Source organism: Carassius auratus, chromosome 24 (genome assembly GCF_003368295.1).
Source record: "Carassius auratus strain Wakin chromosome 24, ASM336829v1, whole genome shotgun sequence".
Classification (NCBI taxonomy): domain Eukaryota; kingdom Metazoa; phylum Chordata; class Actinopteri; order Cypriniformes; family Cyprinidae; genus Carassius; species Carassius auratus.
Genome location: NC_039266.1, coordinates 14,281,603 through 14,307,593, shown reverse-complemented (window position 1 = coordinate 14,307,593; position 25,991 = coordinate 14,281,603). Strand labels below are relative to the sequence as shown.

Sequence of the window (25,991 nt, the reverse complement as noted above, 5' to 3'; positions counted from 1 at the left end):
AGATAGCCCTGTTGAGCCACCGGAAGCGCTCACAGGTCCTCTGATAACGAGGGACTGTACAGCCGCAACCGGATAGCACGCCCAGCCACCGGGAGTGTTGGGTGTTCCTCCGGCATCGAGGGAGCGACGGCTGTTAACGGAGGTGGTGCGAGCCGCGGTTGACGAAAATCGGAGCCGCGTATGGACTTACAGGTACTGCTTATTGGTCTTATTTTAGCTCACTGAAGAGTGAAGAGGCCATTTTGCATTTTAAAGGCCACTACGTACCCAAGCAACGAATCAGGCCTGCATCGGGGTTTGGTTTGAGTGTGTTTATGGTGTGAGTGGGCCCACTTTTATCTATTGTTTTTTTTTTGTATATTAAGTCTACGGTTACAGTTCATAAAACGCTGAAACGTGTTACTTTGGATTACTAGTGATATAAGTGCCCTAAGTAGTAAGTGAATTAAGTGGATTTATTTTTCACTGATAATTCTCAGTTTGTTCTGCAAAGAGTGTACATATAGTGCTAAATAAGAAACCAAAGGTATTGAGTCTTGTAAACTTGGGTATATTTCCCTAAGGGATTTTCTGAGCATTCTAATCCATGTATTACTGGTTTATCAGTATTGAATATTAATACCTGTACTTATTCATATTGCAATTACCTAGTGGTTATTGTTAATATATATCATCTGAACATTTATATCTGATATTTATACCATCCTATTAATATATATCTATAAATATAATTATATATTGTATTTTCCTTATTGTTATTATATATTTTTTTTTTGTTTGTTAAATAAATTATTTCTTTTGGATACGTGTTTCAGATTAGTCATTTAGGAAACTAATAACTCTCTTTAAAACGTGGTATCAGAGATGGGGGCTTAAATTATAGTCGAGAGACACCAATAAAAGGAACCCGGTGCTCCACCCATTAGAACTTAGGTCAGGACACACCTAGGAGGGCAGGGGGCGCTACATAAAGTGGGGGCTCGTCCGGGATTTTTCATTCCCTCCCTGGTACCTTTCAGAAGAGAGAAATAAACACGTGTCAATTCTCCTTGATCCCTGAGAAGAAAACAGATATTTGGTGCATTTAATAACTTCTTGTTGAAAATATGTCTCGCAGAAGTAACCCTTCTCCTCAAAGTGAACTTGCTGACTGGTGCAGAGAGGCTGGGATTGACCTTGCTCACTCCTTGATGCTAACAAGTGTACCCAGATCAACTGAGATTGCACGCATTGAAGAAGTAGCCGAGAGTGTGAAAGCTTTTGGAAGAGTGCGCGTTCGAGACACAAGATTTGGAGCCTCTCCAGATACCCTACTTGTGCTGTGTGAATGCAGAGAGTCTGTAGACCCCACACGCTGTCCTATGGAACTAAAGCCGACCGATGATGAGACCTGGAGGATAACTACGGGCGTTGGAAAAAACCCAACAGGTACTGTTCCCTCAGGATTTGCTGACAAGCTCTCCCAGTTTCTGCGGGATGAAGGGAAGTCTATGACAGATCTACAAGCACTATTTCCTCCTCTGAGTGCAAGTCCCAGTTCCCCTGAGTCAATCATTCGTGCAGTGGGGGAGATCCTAGAGAAAACCATAAGACCTCCAAGTGATAGCAATGCTTACCGTCGTTTACGTACTTTCTCTGGTATTGTTCCGACCCCCACGGGAGAAGAAACCATGGAGCACTGGATGGAGCAAGCTAAGATGATGATAACTGAATGTGAATGCTCAGAGAAAGAGAAACGGAGACGAATTGTGGAAAGCTTAAAGGGACCAGCCCTAGAAATCATTAAAGCTGTCCGTATGTCCAGTCCTGATGCCAGCTCGCAGCAGTACCTTGAAGCTCTGGAAAGTACTTTTGGCTCCTCAGAGTCCGGAGAGGATTTGTATTTCGCTTTTCGGCTTCTTCGACAGCGTCCAGGTGAGACACTTTCTGATTTCCTGAGAAGAGTTGAAAAATCACTGACAAAAGTTGTGCAAAGAGGTGGACTGTCTCCCACCAATGTTGACAAGGCAAGAGTGGAACAACTGATTCGTGGAGCCGTCGAATCTGATATGATGCTTTTGCAATTGAGGTTAAGGGAGAGAAAAGAACACCCACCAACTTTTCTGAGCCTGTTGAATGAGATTAGGGAGGCTGAAGAAATTGAAGTCACTAGACGCAAGTTTACTGCTACAGCAAAGTCCATACACTTGCAGGACGAGGGGAATAACTGTCCCGCTTTTGTGCGAGAACTTAAAGCAGAAATTCAAGAACTGAGGACTCAGCTCGCAAGTGACCGCTTGAATAGCCTACCAGCATCCTCTATGATGTTAGAATCTAGAGCCAACCTATGTAAAACAAGCCCCTCCGATCACAAAGGAGTAACAAAGGATTCTGAAGTTCAGTCTTTGAGAAAGCAAGTACTTCAGCTGCAACAACAGCTAGCAGTAATGAGTGTCAGTTCAAGTAGTTCAGCTAGTCATGCCCAGTTACACCAACCGCATGCTTCAGTCCAGCAGCGATCCAAGCCCTCAAGGAACATGGAAGATTACTTTTGCTACCGGTGTGGAGAAGACGGACACATCTCCACAAAGTGTCAAGCTCCCGAAAATGCCACCCAGGTAATCACTAAATTAATCCATTCTTTACGGAAAGCAAAAGGAATGAGGAGTGATCCAACCAACAGCAACCCATCTGGAGAGCAAGCCTGTTTTTCTAAAAACAGCCATGTGCACAGCAGTGAGCCCAATGGTCTGCCCAAGGGACTAGTTGGACCAGCCTCGACCGTGGAGGTAAAGATAGGTGGCCATCCGTGTCATGCTTTGTGGGACAGCGGGTCTCAAGTGACCATTGTTTTTGACTCCTGGTATTCCCGAAACCTACCTGATGTACCCATCCATCCCCTTGCTGGATTATCCATTTGGGGTCTCAGCTCATGCAGTTATCCCTACAAAGGATACATTGTCATAGATGTTACCTTCCCTGAAACTCTCACTGGTGCTGAAGAGACCATATCCATCCTTGCATTGGTCTGCCCAGACCCCCAAGGACCGACACAATTCCCAGTAATCATTGGAACCAATGCCAGCTTCTTTCAACGACTGACAGCATATAATGGGGCTACTAGTGGAAAAAACAGTGCCCATTCGCTGAGAATTCAGACACCCCCAGTCCGTATTTTACCACAAAGTGGACAAACTTCTGCGGCAGATCGACCCGAAGGCAAAGTCATATGGGAGGGCCCTGGAACTTTCAAAGTCCCATCACGAGGGGAGCGGTATGCCCTATGCAAAGTTGAGTCTGACAAACCCTTGAGGAAAGATATCTTCCTCATTGAAGCCTCCCCTGTAGATCCACTTCCTTCAGGACTGTTTGTTTCCCCTGTAGTAATGCCTTCATCAGCTGTGGATGTGAATAACTTCAGAGTCTTGATTCACAATGAGACAAGCAAAGATCTCTCAATTCCAGTGGGTACTGTAGTTGCCCATGTATTCCCTACAGACACCGTTACAGTGGCTCATGACATTCCAGAATCCAAAGGACCCCTTAATCCGGAGTTATTCAACTTTGGGGAGGCCCCAATACCCGCTGGCTGGGAAAAGAGATTACGTTTGAAGTTGGCGGAGCGGAGTAATGTGTTCTCCACTGAGGAATGGGATGTAGGCTTAGCCAAAGATGTCACACACCAGATTAGACTGAGTGATCCTCGCCCCTTCCGAGAACGTTCACGGCGCATTGCCCCAGCCGACATTGATGACGTAAGACGCCACCTTAAAGATCTTCTAGCAGCAGGCATCATCCAAGAGTCCCGAAGTCCGTATGCATCACCGATTGTGATAGCTCGAAAAAAAAATGGTGCTGTACGGATGTGCATCGATTATCGGACCTTAAACAGCCGCACTATACCCGACCAATACGTCACTCCCAGGATTGATGATGCTTTAGACTGTTTGACTGGTAGCCGATGGTTTTCAGTCCTAGACCTGCGAAGCGGCTATTATCAAATAGCTATGTCCGCTGAGGATCGAGAAAAGACGGCCTTTATATGTCCACTGGGGTTCTACCAATTTCAACGAATGCCACAAGGTATCACTGGGGCCCCAGCGACATTTCAGAGGCTAATGGAGAGGGTGGTAGGTGACATGCACCTCCTACAGGTAATTGTCTACCTTGATGACCTTATAGTCTTCGGCAGAACACTCGAAGAACACGAGGAGCGACTAATGAAAGTTCTGGATCGCCTGGAAGAATGGGGGTTAAAAGTCTCTATCGACAAGTGTCAGTTTTGTCAGCAACAGGTCAAATATGTGGGGCATATTGTTTCAGCTGCAGGAATAGCTCCAGATCCAGAGAAAGTGTCAGCCGTAACTCAGTGGAAAGAACCTACAGACCTGAAATCCCTACGGTCTTTCCTAGGATTTTGCGGTTTCTATCGCCGTTTCATTAAGGGGTACTCCTCAGTAGTAAGACCTTTGACGGAGCTCACGAAAGGCTACCCACCTGTAAAAGGATCAGGAAAGAGGAATGGAAAGAACTACTACAAGGAGACTGACCCCTTTGGAGCACGATGGGACAAGTCCTGTGGAGAAGCCTTCAAAGCCATTATACACTGCCTAACCAATGCACCAGTACTGGCCTTCGCTGATAACTCCCTGCCTTATGTACTCCACGTTGATGCTAGTCTGAGTGGCCTTGGTGCTGTTTTGAACCAGGAGCATCCTGAGGGACTTCGACCCGTCGCCTTTGCTAGCAGAAAGTTGAGTACTTCGGAGCAGCGTTACCACATTCACCAGTTAGAATTCCTAGCATTGAAGTGGGCTGTTGTCGATAAGTTTCACGACTACCTATATGGAGCTCAATTTGTTGTTAGAACCGATAACAATCCACTTACCTACGTACTGACTAGTGCGAAGCTGAATGCAACAGGACATCGCTGGTTAGCCGCCCTAGCTGCCTACAACTTCAGCCTGCAATACAAGCCTGGAAAACATAACACTGACGCGGATGTGCTATCCCGATATCCTACCAACCCTGCTGTGTCTGCCTCTTGGACTGAAATTCCACAGTCTGGGGTCAAAGCAATCTGCCAGTTGGCCAGTTCTTCTGGGAATGACGAATCCGTCAGGATTGTGGACCATTTAGGAGTTTCACCTGATAGCATACCTACTGCTTACTCTTGCCCGATTTCACTTGAAATGTGTCATATGGAGCAGTTGTCCCATGAAGACCTGAAGATGTCACAAGAAAAGGACCCCATTATCGGAGTGGTGAAACATGACATTGAAGTTGGCAAAGTGCTTACCCCTCAGAAGAGCTCTGATCCAGGGCTTAATCTTCTACAACGTCAAGGCCCAAAACTGGTCATTCGAAATCAGTTGCTATACAGAGTTTCCCAAAGCCCCTGTGGAAAAGAGAGAGTTCAGCTGGTTCTGCTGGCCAAATATCACCAGACCGTCCTGCACTCTCTACATGATGATTCTGGTCACCTTGGGGTGGATCGGACGATGGAGCTAATAAGAGATCGATTTTACTGGCCCCGCATGGCCCTTGACATTGAGCAGTACATAAAGACTTGTGGTTCTTGTATTACCAGAAAGACATTACCTCAAAAGTCTGCTCCCCTGAGCCACATTACCAGTACTGGTCCACTAGACTTGGTATGCATCGATTTCTTGTCTCTGGAGCCAGACACCAAGGGTATTGCCAATATACTAGTAATAACTGATCATTTCACTCGATACGCACAGGCATTCCCTACCAAAGACCAGCGAGCAGTCACTGTGGCCAAAGTCCTGGTGGAGAAATTCTTTGTACACTATGGACTGCCGTCACGCATTCACTCCGATCAGGGACGTGATTTTGAATGCCGACTGATAAGAGAACTTTTGGGAATGCTTGGAATCCGAAAATCGAGGACGACACCCTATCACCCCCAAGGTGATCCTCAACCAGAACGCTTTAACCGTACCTTACTCTCCATGCTCGGTACTCTGGATCCGGCTAATAAGAGTAAGTGGAGTCAATACATCCCTCAGCTTGTACATGCTTATAATTGTACAAAAAATGAGGCAACGGGCTATTCTCCTTATCGTCTTCTCTTCGGGCGAGAGGCTCGACTGCCCATCGATGTGTGTTTCGGTACCTCCCCTAGTAATCAGAAAGGAGTCAATCATTTGCAGTACGTAGAGAGAATGAAGAAAGATCTTCAGCAGGCATATCAGTTAGCGGCTGAGACTTCCCTGAAGGTTCATCAACGAAACAAGAGGCTTTATGATCAAAGAGTGAAACCACAAACCTTGGAAAGGGGAGACCGAGTCCTCATCAGAAACCTTGCCTGCACAGGAAAGCATAAACTTCAAAACCGCTGGAACTCGTTACCCTATGTGGTCATTGAGAAGTTTAAAGACTTACCAGTCTATAAACTGGAGCCAGAGAGAGGAATGGGTGGAATAAGGACCCTTCACAGAGACCACCTGTTACCCATTGGGGACAAGGTGAGGTTCTCTAAGCCTGTGGACTTGAATCAACTGGTACAGCCACCTGTAACAAGAGCACAAATGGTTAAAAGAAGACAAAGAAAACAGAACGAAGATAACGTTAATCAGATCGTCTGTGACAGCCAAGAATCTTCAGAGAGTGAGGATGATGATCGCTGCTATTACAGCCCAGCAAGGATCAGCTACCAAAGGCCAATATCACCTCAACGTGACTTGGAACCTGTAACTGAACCTCCTGTAGTTGTACCAGAGCTTAATCAGGATTGTGCAGGGAGAGAGGATCCACCAGAAAATGAACCCCAAGAGATCCTAAATCTGTTTCCTGAAGTTGAGAATGCTCAGAGTTTAGAAGGGGGAGAAGAGGACACAATGAATGTACCCCCTGATGAACCAGTACCACCGGTGTGTCGTAAATCCCGGAGAGAAGTAAGACCAGTGATTAAGCTGTGTTATGATGAACTAGGACATCCAGCGGATAGGCCATTAACTTTGGTCCATCGAGGGATGGTCGTTCACATTGAAGAGCTGTCCAAGACAAAGAAGGTCTGCCACACTGTATGGTGCCACCCAATGGCCCAGTGCCCCCAGTGTGTTCCTACAAACCCCTGCCCTACTGTCCGAACAGTAATTCAGTCCTAAAAATGTCTAGTCTCATGAGGGCATGAGAAATTAGAAGGGGGAGGGTGTAACCCCCTTATCAGGGAGGGTTATATGAATATAAAACAGTTTTAATGTAAAGTGTGCATGTATAATGTCCAATTTATAATAGCCATATAGGTTATTAGTGAATGATGTCAACATAACCATATTCTGTTAAGATTAGTCCTTTTAAATGTTTTACTATGCATCTTCTACAAAGAGCTTGTAAAAGTGAGTTTCCCCTTTAAGGGAATGAGTAAAACTTTAAGGGTTGGTTGATATGTACTTGAACAAAAACGTGGATTTCGCTATCAGGTTAGATCGATTCCTGTTTGATTGGATGTTTATTAGTTAATACCTACCTCCAATATACGTGAGTCTCATGTGATTGGTTTATCCGGAGGTCGGGAGAAAAAAGACGAGAGGAGAGGCGATATGAGAATAGGTGTGCAAAAAGGTTGGTTCTAATCGAAATCTACCCGTTTAATAACCCAAAAAAAAAACTTGAGTTAAGTTTTCATATTTCTTTAGATACGTCTTTTGTTAGTTAAGTGTCTGATTGAACACAGGAAATGTGTTTGCCTGTTTTATTTTGATTCGTTTTCGAGTGAAAGACGTTGAGGCCTGTGTGAATATACAGCGATTTCAGTTAGAAAGATTGTAATTTTAGACTTAGTTTATCCTATTCATCGTGCTGTTGTGAGTTAAACAGTCGACGTGGGAAGAGTAAAAGGAGATCAGATAGCCCTGTTGAGCCACCGGAAGCGCTCACAGGTCCTCTGATAACGAGGGACTGTACAGCCGCAACCGGATAGCACGCCCAGCCACCGGGAGTGTTGGGTGTTCCTCCGGCATCGAGGGAGCGACGGCTGTTAACGGAGGTGGTGCGAGCCGCGGTTGACGAAAATCGGAGCCGCGTATGGACTTACAGGTACTGCTTATTGGTCTTATTTTAGCTCACTGAAGAGTGAAGAGGCCATTTTGCATTTTAAAGGCCACTACGTACCCAAGCAACGAATCAGGCCTGCATCGGGGTTTGGTTTGAGTGTGTTTATGGTGTGAGTGGGCCCACTTTTATCTATTGTTTTTTTTTTGTATATTAAGTCTACGGTTACAGTTCATAAAACGCTGAAACGTGTTACTTTGGATTACTAGTGATATAAGTGCCCTAAGTAGTAAGTGAATTAAGTGGATTTATTTTTCACTGATAATTCTCAGTTTGTTCTGCAAAGAGTGTACATATAGTGCTAAATAAGAAACCAAAGGTATTGAGTCTTGTAAACTTGGGTATATTTCCCTAAGGGATTTTCTGAGCATTCTAATCCATGTATTACTGGTTTATCAGTATTGAATATTAATACCTGTACTTATTCATATTGCAATTACCTAGTGGTTATTGTTAATATATATCATCTGAACATTTATATCTGATATTTATACCATCCTATTAATATATATCTATAAATATAATTATATATTGTATTTTCCTTATTGTTATTATATATTTTTTTTTTGTTTGTTAAATAAATTATTTCTTTTGGATACGTGTTTCAGATTAGTCATTTAGGAAACTAATAACTCTCTTTAAAACGTGGTATCAGAGATGGGGGCTTAAATTATAGTCGAGAGACACCAATAAAAGGAACCCGGTGCTCCACCCATTAGAACTTAGGTCAGGACACACCTAGGAGGGCAGGGGGCGCTACACATATTCTCAGCTCTTTTCAACATTAATAATAATGCTAATAATAATAACAATAAATGTGTTTTTTTTTGTTGTTGTTGTTTTTTTTTTTTGTAGAAAATAAGATTGTTAAAAGGATTTCTGAAGGATTGTGTGACTGGAGTTATGATGCCAAACAATTTGTTTGAAAGTCAGCTTAGATTGTTTTAAATAAACTGTTTAACTGCTCCCCCAAGTGGATATTAAATTATGTTGTGGGATAATTAAATATATTCTTAATAATCTACAAACATAAAATTATATACTTTTATTTAGTTCTCACATTCTTTCTTGTAACTCCTCACTCACAGTGGCACAGCTGAATGAGAGGCTCATTCTGCAGCTCATTATGCAGGCCTTTGTCTTCTCAGGTGTAAATCACAATGATATTCATGGTAGTTGACGCCTACTAACATATGACTTTTACCAACAAAAAGTGTGTTAGAAAATTTAAATCAATATATTGTTTTCTGTGAGTGAGTAAACAAGATGATTTTCACATAATTTAGAAAGAAAAATACTAGGCTACAAGCTCCAATCCCGGGAACCATTGTTTCTTTATGTGTTTTATGGCCTTTTCAAGTGTTTTAACATTTTTAGTTTTTCACTAACCACGCATAATATATTTTTTCTCAAAAACACAATCATGTACATACATGCATTTCACATATTATTATAGCCCAGTTTGTGCTGATTACAGTGATATTAGACTTTACCCATTTAGATATTTATAAGAAACTGAAAAAAGCACAAATGTCTGGGCATGACAAAACTTCTCCAGGCCCCAAAAATATCCTTAGACTCCAGAGGGTTAAAGAGCTGGCTCTCTGGTGCACTCTCAACAACCTGGAGCTTAACACACTCAAAACAGTGGAGATGATCGTGGAATTCAGAAGAAATCCCCCTGCACTCCCCCCACTCACCATCATGAACAGCACTATGACTGGAGTGGAGTCATTCAGGTTCCTGGGCACCACTATCTCTCAGGACCTGAAGAGGGACATTCACATTGACTCCATTGTGAAAAAGGCCCAGCAGAGGTTGTACTTCCTTCACCAGCTGAGGAAGTTTAACCTGCCACCGGAGCTGCTGAAACAGTTCTACTCCACCATCATTGAATCCATCCTCTGCACTTCAGTAACTGTCTGGTTCAGCTCAGCTTCTAAATCTGACCTTAGAAGACTACAGAGGGTAATCCGGACTGCTGAGCGAATCATCGGTACCACCCTCCCTTCTATTCAAGAACTGTACTTATCCAGAGTGAGCAAAAGGGCTGGCAAAACACTCTGTACCCCTCACATCTAGCACACTCTCTCTTTGAACTGTTGCTATCTGGCCGACGCTACAGAGCACTGAGCACCAGAATGACCAGACACAGGAACAGTTTCTTCCCTCAGGCAATCCATCTAATGAACAATTGATAAAAACTGTACCCCTCACATCTAGCACACTCTCTCTTTGAACTGTTGCTATCTGGCCGACGCTACAGAGCACTGAGCACCAGAATGACCAGACACAGGAACAGTTTCTTCCCTCAGGCAATCCATCTAATGAACAATTGATAAAAACTGTGGAACACACTACACTATTTATATTTATATATACATACACTTATTTATACACATACTTAGCGTACACTTAAATTTTTTGCATATAATATAGCTGTACATATAATGCTCATTGTTATATACCTGCCATACATTGTCAATTTGTATATTGTCATTCCTTACCTACCTATTTGTATATTTTTTATTCCATTTTGTGTTTTTTGTTCTGTCACTGTCATTATGTTGCACTGCGGAGCTTCTGTCACGAAAACAAATTCCTCGTATGTGGGAACATACCTGGCAATAAAGCTCATTCTGAAATGTAGTGAAGTTAAAAGTACGATCTTATGCTTTGGAATGTAGCGAAGTAAAAGTAAAAGTTACTCAAAATAAAACTACTCCAGTAAAGTACAGATACTTGAAAAATGCACAGTAACGTACATTTGTAATTAAGTACAGTAACGAAGTAAAGCTACTCCGTTACTGTCCAACACTGCGGATCCATTACCCCGCTTTGTTCCGGCACCTCGCAATTTAAAAATTAAGCACTGATGTTCGCCAAATAGCACTAGGCAGTAAAAATTAAATAACTTTGCTTAGCTTCGTGAAGACCTCCAGAGATTAATTAAAGTTGAATTTTCCAGTTGTTCGTGGATGCTTTCATTTTGTTGAATATATAGCTTCTTCCAGCAGGGAGCAGATCTCGTGTAAAGTTGTGATTAGGTCGTATTAGTACACTCTAACAAGCTCGCTCATATCAACTCTGTCCTTTGCTTGACAAACAACACGGCGAATTCGCTTAAGTTCACGACTGAAATCTGGTGAGATACTCTATGGGAATCCTGCCAAAACCTGATTTAACGCTTCCTGTGGAGATGGATTCGCCATCTGATTAATGGCTCTCGTGAGCAGTTTTGAGCCTTGCGAGCCATTTAGCATACTTACTGAGCAATAGTACCACGTATATATGTCCCGTGTCTAATAGGAGAGAGGTGATGATTGGAGCGATTTGACAGCTGACCGCATCAGCTGTTCACAGCCTTGCCTCTGTGGCCTGACTAAACTAATGCTGTGCTCGATTTATTTACCAGTGGTAAAAAAAAAAATGCAGTTAAACTATTCAAAATATCGCAACATGATTTTACATTTCCTCTGTATCAGTCCAAGATTGTGTTTCCTTGTGATGTATTTAAATAAGAATGTTTCATAAATTTTCTTAGGTATTAGTCTCTCCAGAATCATATAGCTTATATATTGCACAGCAAATTAATATGTTAGAACTGATCTTAAGCATTAACTCAGAGCTCAGAGCATAGAAAATAGTATTGTATTATAAACCGCCAGATTAAATTTTGCACAGATAAAATGATTGTATATGTAGCATTAAAGCACTGTTTAGTATATCCTACTGAGATTGTATTTTGCTGTAACTTCCTCTTCTTATACAGTACATCAAAAGCTAATTTTCAACAGCAAAGACAACTATTGCATTTATTTACTTATTAACTTTTTTTTTTTTTATTAAAACCATACAAAAGTTTGTTTTAATCTGTTATAAAAAGAGCATACAGTCTTTGTTCCCAGTCTAAGATTCTATTTTAATCACCTGTTTGAATGTAAGACAGGGCACACAGATTCCTGCTTAAAGGGGTCATATGATGTTGCTAAAAATAACATTATTTTGTGTATTTGGTGTAATTAAATGTGGTATAAGGTTAAAAAAAAAAAAAAAAAAAAAAAAAAAACATTATTTTCCACATGCTGTACATTATTGTTTCTTCTCTATGCCCCGCCTTTCTGAAACGTGTTGTTTTTTCAAAGCTCATCGGTTTGAAAAGCAAGGTGTGCTCTGATTGGCCAGCTATCCCATGCATTGTGATTGGCATGCGACAGAAATGTTATGCCCCTTACCATACTGTGATGCATGTCCTGGTCAGAACATCGGCGCAACAAGACAAAAACAATAATACCCATTACAAACGAGCCATTTGTTGCATCCAGTGGGGACATAATTACAGATTTTAATAACTTAAACTTCCCTTTTACGCGTTGCGTTGCATCGCGCCACATAAACATAAAACCATGTCTTCAATTGTGATCGCAGAAATCTTTCCCAGGATCAGGAAACAGTGCACCATGATCAGGAAACCATGAAATGAGCAGCACACATCTTAATATATGGGTTGAACTGATTTCTAGTTGTGTTCTCTTTTGGAAGGCAAAAAATAATTTCGCATTCACAATGAAACAGCGTCTCCACATCATGGCGTCAGTGTTTAATAGGGTGACCACCTGCTAATAAGCCCAAGGGGGGACAAGGGGTATGTTTCTGAGGGACAATGTGGGACACTGCCTTGCGCGGTGGTGCCCCCACCCCACAGGCAGACTCACTTAAGGTTTACCCATTTCTAGCACATACCACCTTACATGGTATATTAATAATGCCCTATTCCCCTAAACATGTGTAATTGCTGATGTATGCTCATGACAGAATTGACAGATGCACTTCCACTTACGATTTACTTTAGCTATTTTATTTATTTTTCATTACAATTTATTCACTTTAAATAAATTATAATATAAAATTATAGGATTAAAATGAATTGTAGTTGCTCAACACCACAGGAACAGTTAAAAAAAAAACTGAACGAGAAGGGGGAGGAAGGATGGTGAACTTGCTTGTTAGTAAATGCAGGCGCATGAAAAAAAAAAGTTTGAAACAGGACACACTTTCTCTTTTTTAATTGATGATGGCGGTGCTTCACTTTCTCCATTTTCCGAATTGGAAAGCGTGCATCTAAAAGTTTCTTCCCAGTGTGTCTGATATGCATGTACGTGCGCTGTCATGACAACAACGAAAACGTTGATAACAACCTAGTCAGCAGTTCAACTGGGCTGGGTGTGGCAACAGTAGCGTGCTGTCAAGTAATGTTCGTTTGGGTGCCTGGAGCACGAGGATATAGAGCCACCAACTTTTTTTGAGCAAGCATTGATTATGCATGACACAGTCTCAATTTGTGGGAAGCATGAATTGGGCTTTAAGCTGCTTTAAGGGTGGTCACCCTAGTGTTTAAATGAGCCATTTTAGGAGGCAGTGGACGAGTCTACATTTTTTTTTTTAAAGAATATCTCTTTGTGTTTGAGACTTTAGTATTTGCAACTTAAGGGATCTTATATATTCACGAACACCTTGTAACACTCTATGAAATCGCATCATACGACCCCTTTAATAGAGTAGGGTATTTATACTAATTCTGGCCCCTGATGCCACCTAAACTATTAACTACAGTCTACAGAATGAATGTGTATTCACAGGCATTAAAACAAATGTAATGACTATTAAAAACAACAACAAAGCAACTAACATTGTTTACACATCACATTCCTCAATGCCCAGTCAAAAGAATGTAGAGTTCCATGTAACGTGAAGTCACAGGATTATAACCATACACATTTTTTTTCTCTTTAATTCCTTAAAAAAAGAAACACAAGAAAAAGAAGAAGAAGAAAATGGCAGTGTCTCAATGAACAAGCATTAATAAGGCACATACCTTAGGCTAAAAGCCTCTAGTCCTTTTTAAGAGGAATAGGTCATACCACTTCTGTGTTCAAAACAAAACAAAGATGCTGATACACAACTACAAAAAATGTTTAGATAACTATACAAAAACAAACAGAACCTAATTACGAGAGTACACCTTTTAAAAACTATACATATGTAGACAGAAACTGCAGGATATTTTTAAAACTACTAAAAGTCTCTTAGCTCCTGTAGTGGTGCTTGTTGTGTCTAGGTTTTTATAAATTTCCTTATTCAGGCACAAGGAAGGTAGAATTTTTTTAATGGATAAGCAAAGACAGGTTAATCTAAAAAGCCATGGCATAAATGAGATCTCAGTACAGATTCACTGCACTGCTGTGACAAAAACAGCACAAAACTGACTGTTGTAATTAAGATAACAAATACAATAACTGGTATATTTATATCAATTTAAACATTAATTGATACCATTGGTTTAAACACATTTTTGCCAAAAATATAAAAAAAACCTTGTGCAATAAGCAACATACTGAGATTGACTAAAATGACCACAATGCCTTTTTTTTGTCATGTAATGCATTGCTTAACAGTAACACCAGTCATTAACAATATGGTCAAAACAATGCAAAATTTAAATTTTTGCAATATAAAAAAAAATGAAGAAAAATATTAACATTTATTTACAAGGATACAGTCAACATACTCAAGATATTAAGTGAACAGCTCTAGCATTTTGCGCTACACTTTTCACATAACCTTACACAACTGGTCCCTAAACAACTGACAGGTTGGGAAAAATTGGTCAACAAAATTAGGTAAGACTTATATTATAATCACTGTAACATCTCTGATATAAGACACTTAAAAGACGGAATAATCAAAATATGACACTTGGGTCTGTTAAGCGTGATATTCCACTCTGTCTTGACCTGATGACAGTTGTGCATATTTATACACCATTTTTGTAGTATGCAATTCACTCAACAACAAAGATACATAATACAATTAGTTAACCTACTCAGTTTAGTTAACACGGTGTACACTTCATACGATAATGATCATGCACTTGTAGCTACAATGTACAACAAAACAAAAATATATCAACAACAACACAGAGAATACTGATTCAATGTGATGAAAAGAAGATCAGTGTCTCTATCTGTCATCATCACATAACTATATGAAAGAAGGGCTTTTAAAATAGCCTCCATTCCAGAAATGGAATGGATTTATTGGTCACTGACTCTAGGAAGATAAGACAGATTTAAGATTGTGTACTAACTCTTTGTCAACATCACCTAATAAACTATTTTAATAAATGTAAAGCAATAACTTTCTTTCTCATCCCACATCTTTACATTACATACAAAAGTCTGTCAAATTTGTCTTATCTATAATAGTGTAACAATTTTTTGGAGGGGGGCTGCACAGATTACTGCATAATAGCCAGAAATTTGCTCTCTTCTGCGAGGGTGGTGAGGAGGGAGCTCATGTCACCAATAGCCATGTTGTTAGTGCCTGGATGAAATGGAGTAGTCTGCTGAGAGGACGTTCTATACAGACCCTGGAAAAAAACAGGACTGATTATGTCAGAAACCACACTACCCTGCTCATAACCATCCTCAAGGATGGAACAAATATCTAAACCAACATTATCTAAGACACCTAGGCTTTCTTCTACTGTACTGGTCACTTTATCAACGCCAGGGGACAGAAGGTTCTCAGAAGGTGTTTCTGTCTCAGCTGTCAAGGACTCCATTAAACATGACTGTCCTGTATCACGAGAAGACGAAGTTTTGGACTCTGATGTGTCAAAGGACTCAGCAATAAACACAGGCTTTTGTTGCTGGATACAAGAGGAAGTGTTGGTTTGAAGGTAATCTACCTCAAGCTTAAGTCCTGAAACCTGATTTGGATGAGAGCAGTTGGTTCCATTTCCATTCCTCAAGCTTTGCTGATGGCATGAATGTGCATTATGACCATTGTTAACTTGTTGAATGAAGTAGAGTTGTGTGTGATATAAGCCTGTATGGTCACTATTGACAGATGGGTGAGTCATAGGATGTTGGGCCTGGTTCGGCAGTAGTGTTGCTGGAGACAAGCTGCAGTTAGTTGGTCTTTGCAACAAAAGGTTTTGCTTGAAGCTATTTTGGGATATAGTTGTCTGCTGGGTACAGCTAGGAAGGAAGGGGCCCAGAGAGATATGAGAGAAGTCTGGTCGACCAAAGTTGTTGGGCCTTGATTCAAGTTTGGAGTTTAAAGAAGACTCATTCTTAATGCCTAAATTGTTCCTTGGCATTTGTTGGGATGGCTTTGCAATTTGTTGACGCTGCTCTGGATGTATGCATCTGTAGTTCATACCTGCCATGTGTTCAACACCATCTCTACAAAGAGTTGAGTGTTGATCCATGAACTCTGTATGCAGTTGTGGCTGCACAACCATGTTTCCAATATGACCAAAGGCATTGCTCACTATGCCACTCTGGTCTGACCATTTTCTGCACTGAGACTGCTGCCTGGGAGGAGAAACATCAGCACTACCAGAGGTCACTTCATTCCACTGGATAGGCATTATATCTTTACTAGTGTTTTCACCTTCTGTCTCCTCCTGTTGCTGTTGTGGGTTGAGGAAGTTCTGGACATCTACAGTAACCTGATCAAAACTGGATCTATGAGGACTGGAATCACTGCTTTGGTTGTCTTGGTTGTGATCAGATTCTTGACCTTGGGAATGAAGATACTGCACCAAGTCATCTGGCAGAATGTCTTCATCAACATGTAACAGAAGACCATCTTGGTTCATTGCCAAGTCCTCAAGTGCCGATTGCTCCATTATGCTGGGAGGGCAAGGCGAGAGTAGACTTCTCTGAAAGATGTAGTTCTGGAAGCGCAGATTGTTATTTTCTCCATCTAAATAATGATTACCAGCAATATGGGGTAATGAATTCATGTTGTTTAAACTGCTGAAACGCTGTAACTGTGGCAAACCAAAAGCACTAGTATCCCTTGCGTGCACAGGGTCACTGGCTCTTCTATCACTATTCCCTGTACCTTCTACAGGATACAATCCCCTACGTCGATACACTGCTTCACTGCCATGTAAGTTGTGCATACCATCACTACAGCGACGTGGCCTGACCAGTGGTGGTAGTGTAAGTTGGCTCAAGTTCTGTTTATCTTCCATCAAAGCCAGACGAGCCTTTAGGCTCATGTGCTCCATGTTTGGCAAGGGTGTGGGAGGAGGCCCACCTGTAGCAGCGGCATACTTGGCCTTCAGGTAAAAGTGTTGAGCTGGAGTGAGGTTGAGAACACCTCTTGTCCCCATACCACTTCCTCCAATACCTTCACTTCCACTGTACACCATTCCACCTGAACTTCCTACACCTCCACTCTGGCTATCTTCACTGGAGCGTCGTGAGGCATCAGTAGAGATAGGGTCATAAGAGTCAGTGGCACTGAGATTGTGAATATGACGATGATGGTTGTGCTCAGACTGCGAGGCCTGGCTAGAACGGCGGCTGGAGAAGCAGGGGGAGATGCCAGAGGATCGACGACTACTGCTCAGGTAGGCCGAGCTGGTGTTGCTGCCACTGCTGTCCCGCCGCTCAGGTAGCAAATTGAACACTGTCAGCTCTGTGTTGGATGGCTCAATACGTGGAGGAGGCTGGGGAACCCCCACAGAACTACTCCTACCAAGGCATGAACCTAATAATGAGAAATACTCTTATTAGATGAGGTTAATGTTATTATTACGATGTAATTATAGTCATAATTAGACATTAATGGGAAAGTTAATCCAGAAATGAAACTGTAAATGAAAAATGGAAAATCAAGAAATAAAGTACATGGATTGTATTTTGTTTTATCTTTTATTAATCATGATTTTTTTTCAAAATTGTCCTGATTTCTCATTTTATGGTCAGAAAAAGGAATCTACACAGCATTTAAATAAACTAAAGTTGATTAAATGATGACTTAATTTTCATTTTTGGGTGACCTAACCTTTTAAATGTGTAAATTTCAGTATACTGCGAAAGCTCTGAAAGTAAGGATGTACTTGCACTAGGCACAGAAATATTGTACCATGCCAAAACATGATTTTACCCTCTGCCCACTCCCCTGCTGCATTCATATTGCACTTTAATGTTCCGGGCCTGAGCATGTCTTTATGAAGCAACTGTTTTGGAGAACAGCACTCTCACTCAGCAGAAGAGAATACATAAGTAATGTTAACTCTGTGTCTTATTATTTTGAGTCATTTGGGGTGTGGTGACAAACGGTCCCCTCACATGCATAATATGTTGTTTAAAAAATCTTTGCTGATAGATTTATTAAAGTTGCGGTAGGTAACTTTTGACGCTCTAGCGGTTAATAAACAGAACTGCTTGCGTCTTGCGGAAGAACATCGTAGCCGGAACTACTTCTCTCTGTTTATGTCTATGAAGAATCACAAAGGTACTGGGTTACTCCGCCGCGGTACCCCCGAAGCAATCTAAAATAGTCCGAATATAAACACTTATTATAGGTGCACCTTAGTGATTCAGGACAAGCTAAAAACACAGTTTGGAAAATGGATTCATGGTGTACTCGCTTATTATATAAATTTTTCTACATTTTGAACACAAACAAAGTTACGGACCGCAGCTCTGATTGGTTGTTTCTTACCGGGAGCAGATTAATTTCTGCAAATGGCAATAGGACCACTGGGAGGAGCCAGAGGAGCTTGATTTTTTCACGGATTATCTGTCTCATATTCTACTGTCAGTACATAATGACAGGTTTAACAAATATGTAAAAAATATATTTTTACAAAAGTTACCTACTGCAACTTTAAGAGGTGTTTGATAAATGGAAAAGCTGTATAATTGATATCTTGTGTCTTGGCATTGTTAGCGCCCACCTCTTAAAGTGGGCCAGGGAACACTAGGTAAATGAACTGGACTTTTTGGGGGCCAAATGTGCTTGGGTATGATTCAGATTGCCTATGTGTATGTACACCCTCAGACTTACCCTTTCCTGTGAGGGCAGGCAGGGTCTGGCCTTTAGTGGGCAGTGTTGGGGACATATGTCCTAGCTTAGGCACAGCTCCATTCACCTGCCTTAACCTCTCCATCTTAACATGCTCCATCCAGCGTAGGGGCCGTCCTACACTTCGACGAGTCTGCAAAGCTAGTGTTGCCACCGTGGTTGTTCCAGTAGATACTGTAGAGTCCATAATGGGGGTAAGTTCCTCCTCCTCTCCCTCTCCTTCCTCCTCCTTCTCTTCATTTTCCTCAGTCACTGCCTCCTCCCCTGCAAGCCCAATGCTGTTCACAGTAAGCTGGACTCCACGGCCGATATGGGGGCCGCCGATGGACTGGTCACTGCTGCATGAAGACTGACCGCCAGTGCTTGGCTGAGACGTCTAAGAGAGGAAGAAAAGAGAGACCATATATTTTATATTGTATTTAATTTATCAATAAATAAATAAAAATAAATAAATAAAATCCTGATCTTCTGGCTCATTTTACAAGTGAAATGGATGAATGCAACGAAAAGAGTGAAATACCATGTTGATAAAATTTCTCATATTCAGGCATGTAATAACACCTAATAGAACTGAGGTCTGCAACCCTACACCTGGAATATGGAAGTGGGGTAGCAAAATTCATTTTGAAATGTTATATGCAAAATGACAATGCAATATGTAAAATTACAATGTATTTCTTTATGTAAATTGACCTTTTCCCGTATATATTTGCAACATTTAGTGCAAAATGAAAATGAAAATTCAATTATATCATTTACATTTGCCATTTCCTACACTAGTTTTAATATTTCAATTAAAAACATATTTTAATGCTGTATAAGTTGCAAAATTAAAATGAAACCATATTAGTTATAGTGTAAATGTTAAAATGGTAGCAAAAATGGTGATTTAAATGTCTCTACTTTTCTAAAATGCATTGACACTTACACTTAAAGCGTTTCACGTTGGGCTGGAGGCGGCAACAACACTACAGCAAGAATCACAGTTACACCTTATTTCTTTGTGTGTACATTTACTGTACGTTATGCAAATATTTCCACACACTGACGTAGATATGTGGGGGCAAGTTTAAATGAAGCATTTTAGGAGCCCGTGGACGAGTCTTAAATTTTAAATAGAATATCTCTTTGGGTCTGAGACTTAGTCTTTGCAACATAAGGGATCTTATCTATTCACAAACAGACTGTAACATTCCAAAGTGAAAGGAAAACTTCATAATTAAACTACAATTATCTTTAAGCTTTAAACTACATTATCATGGGATATTTAATGAAAATGCAATTAAAACATCTGATTGAAAGTGTAAGTGTCAATGCATTTAAGAAAAAAAAAGACATTTAAATCAGCATTTTACTACCTTTTTGCTGCACACTCAGAATGCATTTTAAATTCACACTGCATTTTGCTACAATTATCATAATTTTACTACAGTTTTCGCTTGGACAAGTTAAACTTATCTAATCAATTTGGGTATTACAATTTAATTTTAATTTTGCAGCTTATAATGCATTAACATATGTTTTTAATTTACATTTTAAAACCAGTGTAGAAAATGGAAAATGTTAATTATATAATTGAAATTTAATTTATTGAATTAATTACATTTAAATACTGAAATACATTACGATTTTAAATATTGCATATAACATTTCAAAATGAATTTTGCTACCCATCTTTTTTCATACTGGAACCCCATTGTCCTACCTGTAATTTTCAAACTATCTTGAAGACCTTGATTATCTGGTTCAGGGGATTGATTAGATTTGTAGCTAAACACTGTAGGACAGTGAATCTCTGTAAGAGTTTATGTAGTTAATGTCTTTTAACAGTGTCTTTTTCTTTTAAACACTTTTAACAGATTTTTATGCCAAATGTTTTTTGCTGTCTACATAAAAAAACATCCTTTGAATAAAGTTTGCCTCCGCTTTTGCACAGAATGCAAGCTAAAGTGAATCACAGAAGTGTGAGAAACCGGTTTTACCAGAAGTAAATAACCAACAGTGGAAGTAGAGGTAAACTTGTTTGCCCCAATGTACGAAAACAGACCACATGGACAGGGATCACCTGTTAGAGTTGCTGGGTCCTGGGGTTGTTGTCTGTGTTGCAAATTAATAATGGCTGCTAAAGAATGAGCTGTCTTGTTAGAAGTCATGCAAGAAAGCTTGTATTTTACTTTGTGATTACAGTGAGCCGTTTTCTCAACATTTATCTAAAGAATGAACCAGAACACAATGGAACCATAGGTGCAGGCACAGCTCACTGATTTAAAACCAAACTGCAGAGTCACATACTCATATAGTAACTAAAAGTAGCTTTATCATGTAAGCTGATATAATATGACCATATGACCATATACATACTGATAATCATATGACCATAGGCAACAATATTGTGACAACAAGGTATGCACCATGCTACAAATAAAACAACATTACAAATAATAATGTAAGAGATGACATGATGCTGTTGACCTGAATAATTGTTCGAGATGGCCCAGAATTGAAAGGAGAGAATGAGCAGTAATAAAGGAAAAGATCAGACCTATAATGATATCAACATTCTCACCTGATCACCCACTGTCCTTAGTAAGATAGGAAAAGAAATGCATGTGGTGATGGACAAAAAAGATTCAGTTATTAATTTGAATATGCATGGCTAAAGGTAGCTGGCTATAAGCAAGTATTAGCTGAGCAGTTATGAAACCAAGTAAGGAAGGGTAAACATTAGTGAGACAAAAGATATAAGAGGTTAGTTTTTTTTTAAAGGTTAGTTATTTATGGAGTTGAAACTTTAGCATAGCACACTACCATTAATTTTTTTTTTTTTTATTTAATTTTTTTTTCAGCATGGAAGGACGCTTACCATGGGCTTCTCTGTTTTGATTGACTTGACTTGTAGACATTCGTCCTGTTTCAAGGTAGGATGGTTATACTCCTTTTGGTCAGTGATCGCTCTGAGAGGCAGTTGTCCAGGTGACTGACCTTGTTCATTACCTTCAGGTTCTCGGGGCTGAGGTGGGGGACGGGGGTATGTGTCCCCACGCTGTTTCTTGGTTACATGTGCTTCAGGACCATGTACAGTCTTAACATGTTTCCGTAAAGAGCTGGGATCAGTGTATCGTTTAGTGCAACCAGGGATTTTACACACATATGGTTTCTGAGAGAAACAAAGCGGAGGGAGCATTGGAATGTTATATAAATAAATGTCTGCTAACTTTTTTAATAATTGGTAATTGGACATAATTGGTAATTGCAACCCATTTAAAACATTTGACGTATTTAAAAAAAAATAAAAAATCAACAATAAAATCAGGATATGATGTAATTTGAAGTTGAAAGGGCTGAAATCAAAACAGCTCGTTCATGTCAGCCAAAATGCAATTTTCTAAAGTAGGAGCAAATCATCACATTTTGGAAGAAAAGTATACTTTACTAAAGGCACTGTTTTTATTAATTTACTTAATTTTTCTGTTGCAATAATATGCAATAATTGTTTTTTTATTTTGACTTTAATTACTTGTCCAAACCTAAGAGTGTTAGAAGGAAAATACCTTGTAGCACGTTCATGTGTGTGAATTACCTCATTGGAGTGTGTGCGATTCTGGTGTTTGGCTCGGTCTGATGCATTGGAAAAGGCTTTGTTGCAGCCTTCATGTTCACACACATAAGGTTTCTCTCCTGTGTGTGAACGCAAATGTGTCTTCAGGTTCTCCAGTCTGGAATAGGCCTTTGAACAGCCTTCAAACTTTGAGAGAAAAGAACACACAGTTACACTGATTTGTTCTGGACAGAACAAGCCTGTTTATGCAGGTAGCTTCTCAAGTAAGCCCACATCAAAAGTTGCCCTACATACTGAAATGAATGTCTGAAAAAAAAAAGTATTTAATATAATTCTCACCGTGCATTTATGAGGCTTTTCTCCTGTATGTCTGCGCATGTGCACTACCAGCATGTACTGGGCCTTAAAAGGTTTCTGCTCTCTTGAACATTCCTCCCAACGACAGACAAACTCCTTCTTTTCTCCATGGATGTGATCATTATTTATGTGCTGTGAGAGGAGGAGAAGGTCAAAGTTCATGTTCAAGACATTTGTCATGCTATATTACGTTCAAATGAAAATATTTTGTTTCCATCTACATTAACAAAGAGTTGTACATTTCTAAATATGAGTCTGCATCTACTAACTCCTCTATTTTGTAAGTGAAAACTAAAGGTGCCTCAGGAATTCTTTTGAGTACTCCAGGAACCTTAAAATGTATTTTAAGTGCCTCAAAGCTCTTTTTCTCATAATAAGGTTCCTGGAGGGACCATTATAGTCTTTGCAGTTCGTGTAGGAACTCATGGGATCCTTGAAGCACTTTGTTCCCAGTTCTGAGGTTCTGGAGTCACCCTTTCATTACACTGAGACCTCAAAGTGCTCTGGAGGTTCCTGGAGGAACTCACATTTTAAAAAAGGGTCACTGTAAGCTCTGTTAACATTAAAGTGGTTCCTGGAAGATCTCACTTGTAAAAGCCAGCATCTGGAAGAACCCAGAGATGTGACAAAAAATGAAATTTGACTGATTATTGTTATTATTATTATTAATATTTACTTTTCAGGAATGTGATGGAACATTGACTTTTGTGGCACTTTCCATGTAAAAAAAAAAAAAAAAAACCTAAATGGTTGTACAAATCTTCACACTTGTTCTTTCAAAATATAAATAAATAAATAAATAAATAAATAAATAAATAAATAAATAAATAAATAACAAAAGGAGATACAAAATCTTCCAAACAGCCAGTATATACAACTAAAATTTTACAATTATTTCTGAAAACACTGTTCACAGCAATAGGGAATATATACAGTACAAGCAAACAGGCAGTGGCCACACCATGTTTGTTATTATTATTTATTAATTTCCTCCAGACTTAAACTTAAATACTGCAATAACTAATAATAGTTTTATTGAAATAGGCTAAATGTTAAATCATTTGAAGGTGGATAGTTTACCTTGAAACTTTAAAGCAAACATTAAAAATATTATTTAACTAAACATGACTCAACGCATTAATTTAATTCAAAAATACTCTAATTATAACAATCAGTACAAGAGTAATATTTAGATTTTTTTTTTTATTTCCCTAATGAAATAAGTTTAAATTATTCAGAAATAATTGTTAAGCTGTTGTCAATAAGAAAAGAATGCATGAGGCTTGGCGTCCTCGCGCTCCTGCTGTTTGCGCGCGCGCGCGTGTGCGTGCAAGAGCGATTTCAAATACAAAGAACTAGAAGTAAAGGCTCCTTTCCTCAAAGAAAAGGCTCCAAAATAAATACAAAGATTTATTATTTGTATACTAATTCCTACACTAACAAATTAAACTGTATGTTTTTTTTTAAAATGTTTGTTTTAACCATTAATTTAATAGCCGTGATGCTTACGAGTCTAAAGTAGCGTTAAAGTTACTTTGTAGGACAAAATGGGGACTACAAACACAAGGTCACAAACAATAATTATTAGTTAGGTTTACACATGATGTTTACGTTTATTCATTGTAACTCTTTTCTTTAACTCTTCTAAATTATTGTTGTCGTTTACGTTTGTTAAATAGTTACACATCCATGTTAATGTAACGTTACATGTAACGTTAGGCTATTAGCCTATTTTTCGAGTCATTTCCACATAAGGTACATAAAACTGGTTTTGATAATTTTCTCTCCTCAGAAAATCAAGTATGACTTCTCTAAAAATCTCAAAGGGTTCACAGAGCAGCACTATGTAAGTATTTAATTATTTATTTGACATTGAAATAACTGAAAGGGTGTTTCAGCTTTGTCTAATTCAAAATTATAGATGACTGTATACACTGTTACACTGAACTGAATTAAAAAAAATAAAAAAAACTACCCATATGTTCTTTTTTTATTCTGCAGTTAATACAAAAATGTGGCTCTGTAGTGGACACCTGTGAGGCAGTGGACAGCTGCTGACATACCCCATCTTTTGCAGGTGTGTAAATAAGTGAACAGTTGCAGACACACACCAGAAACCATTCTAAAACATTCAATAATTTATAGTTTATTAACAGTTTTTTTTTTTCTCAGAGTAATTCTAACATTGCCCTTCCTGTAACATGATGATCATGCTGTCCTGGACTGTATATGATGAGGTAAGTATGAGTTTTTCCATGTGTGTATACATATGTAGTGTACACACAAACACATTATACACACATTGTGCACTTAATTAGACCACAACCATTAATCAATGCACTAATATGAAAAAAAAAAAAATCCTGTGGTGTTCCTCATTTTTAAGATAATTAAAAAAAAAACCTGTGCTAAATGAATAAATGTAAATATTTTGTTATTTAATTGTATGTAAATCACTCTTTTTTTTTCAATGAACAGCCTACACATAATCTCAGAACAGCTGTGGTAATAACAGGAGACCCATTCGGTGAGAGCAGCACTGCAGACTTTCCTGATGGTGAGGAGCTACTTGGTGATGAACCTGCCGACATGAGTTCACCTTACTATATGAGTGCCTATGTTCTGTTCAACATTATACAGAAAAGAAATTAAAAGTACACTAAAGCACACTGTTTTTCTGCTGTATCTGTTGGCCATTCAGGAGGAGATCATGGACCATTTTCACAAGATGATGTGTTTCAGCGGCCATCAGCATCGTCAATCCTCACAATTTTTTTAATATTCTGATTTTTGATGTGCATTTATAACACTATACTTTGTATTATATCACATTTGTATCAAATTACAGAAAAAAATTGAGTCTTTGGGAGGGATGCTTAATTTGACATAGTTCTCTCTTCTGACTGCTGTAGTCAGTCTCTGTCAGTTTTTTCCCTTGATTGAAAGTTGTGAAAATGCTATCTTTAGAGTTTTTATTTTGCTATTTGAGTAAATGAGAATGCAAAAATATATTTGTGATACTCTCCCAATCACTGCTCTCGAAGTTTACCCAACTAGTAACAACTTGCGCTGCTGAGAAACAGGTTTATTAAGCTAAATACAGCTATCTTGAGGCTTATCAATT

The 25,991-nt window shown here is 39.4% G+C and overlaps 1 protein-coding gene across 7 annotated transcripts in view; it reads right to left on the bottom strand.

Moving 5' to 3' along the window:
- Window positions 1–13,831: 13,831 nt before the first annotated feature.
- gli3 (GLI family zinc finger 3) overlaps window positions 13,832–25,991 on the bottom strand; it is a 322,788-nt gene continuing 310,628 nt past the window's right edge. For all 7 annotated transcript variants that reach the window (XM_026201156.1, XM_026201154.1, XM_026201153.1 and 4 more), the window contains 5 exons: window positions 22,850–22,999; window positions 22,532–22,696; window positions 21,815–22,108; window positions 18,934–19,327; window positions 13,832–17,628 (listed from right to left, as the gene is read on the bottom strand). In XM_026201156.1, the coding sequence (XP_026056941.1) occupies window positions 15,356–17,628; window positions 18,934–19,327; window positions 21,815–22,108; window positions 22,532–22,696; window positions 22,850–22,999 (3,276 nt within the window). In that variant the 3' untranslated portion in view covers window positions 13,832–15,355. The remainder of the gene's footprint in view (window positions 17,629–18,933; window positions 19,328–21,814; window positions 22,109–22,531; window positions 22,697–22,849; window positions 23,000–25,991) is intronic.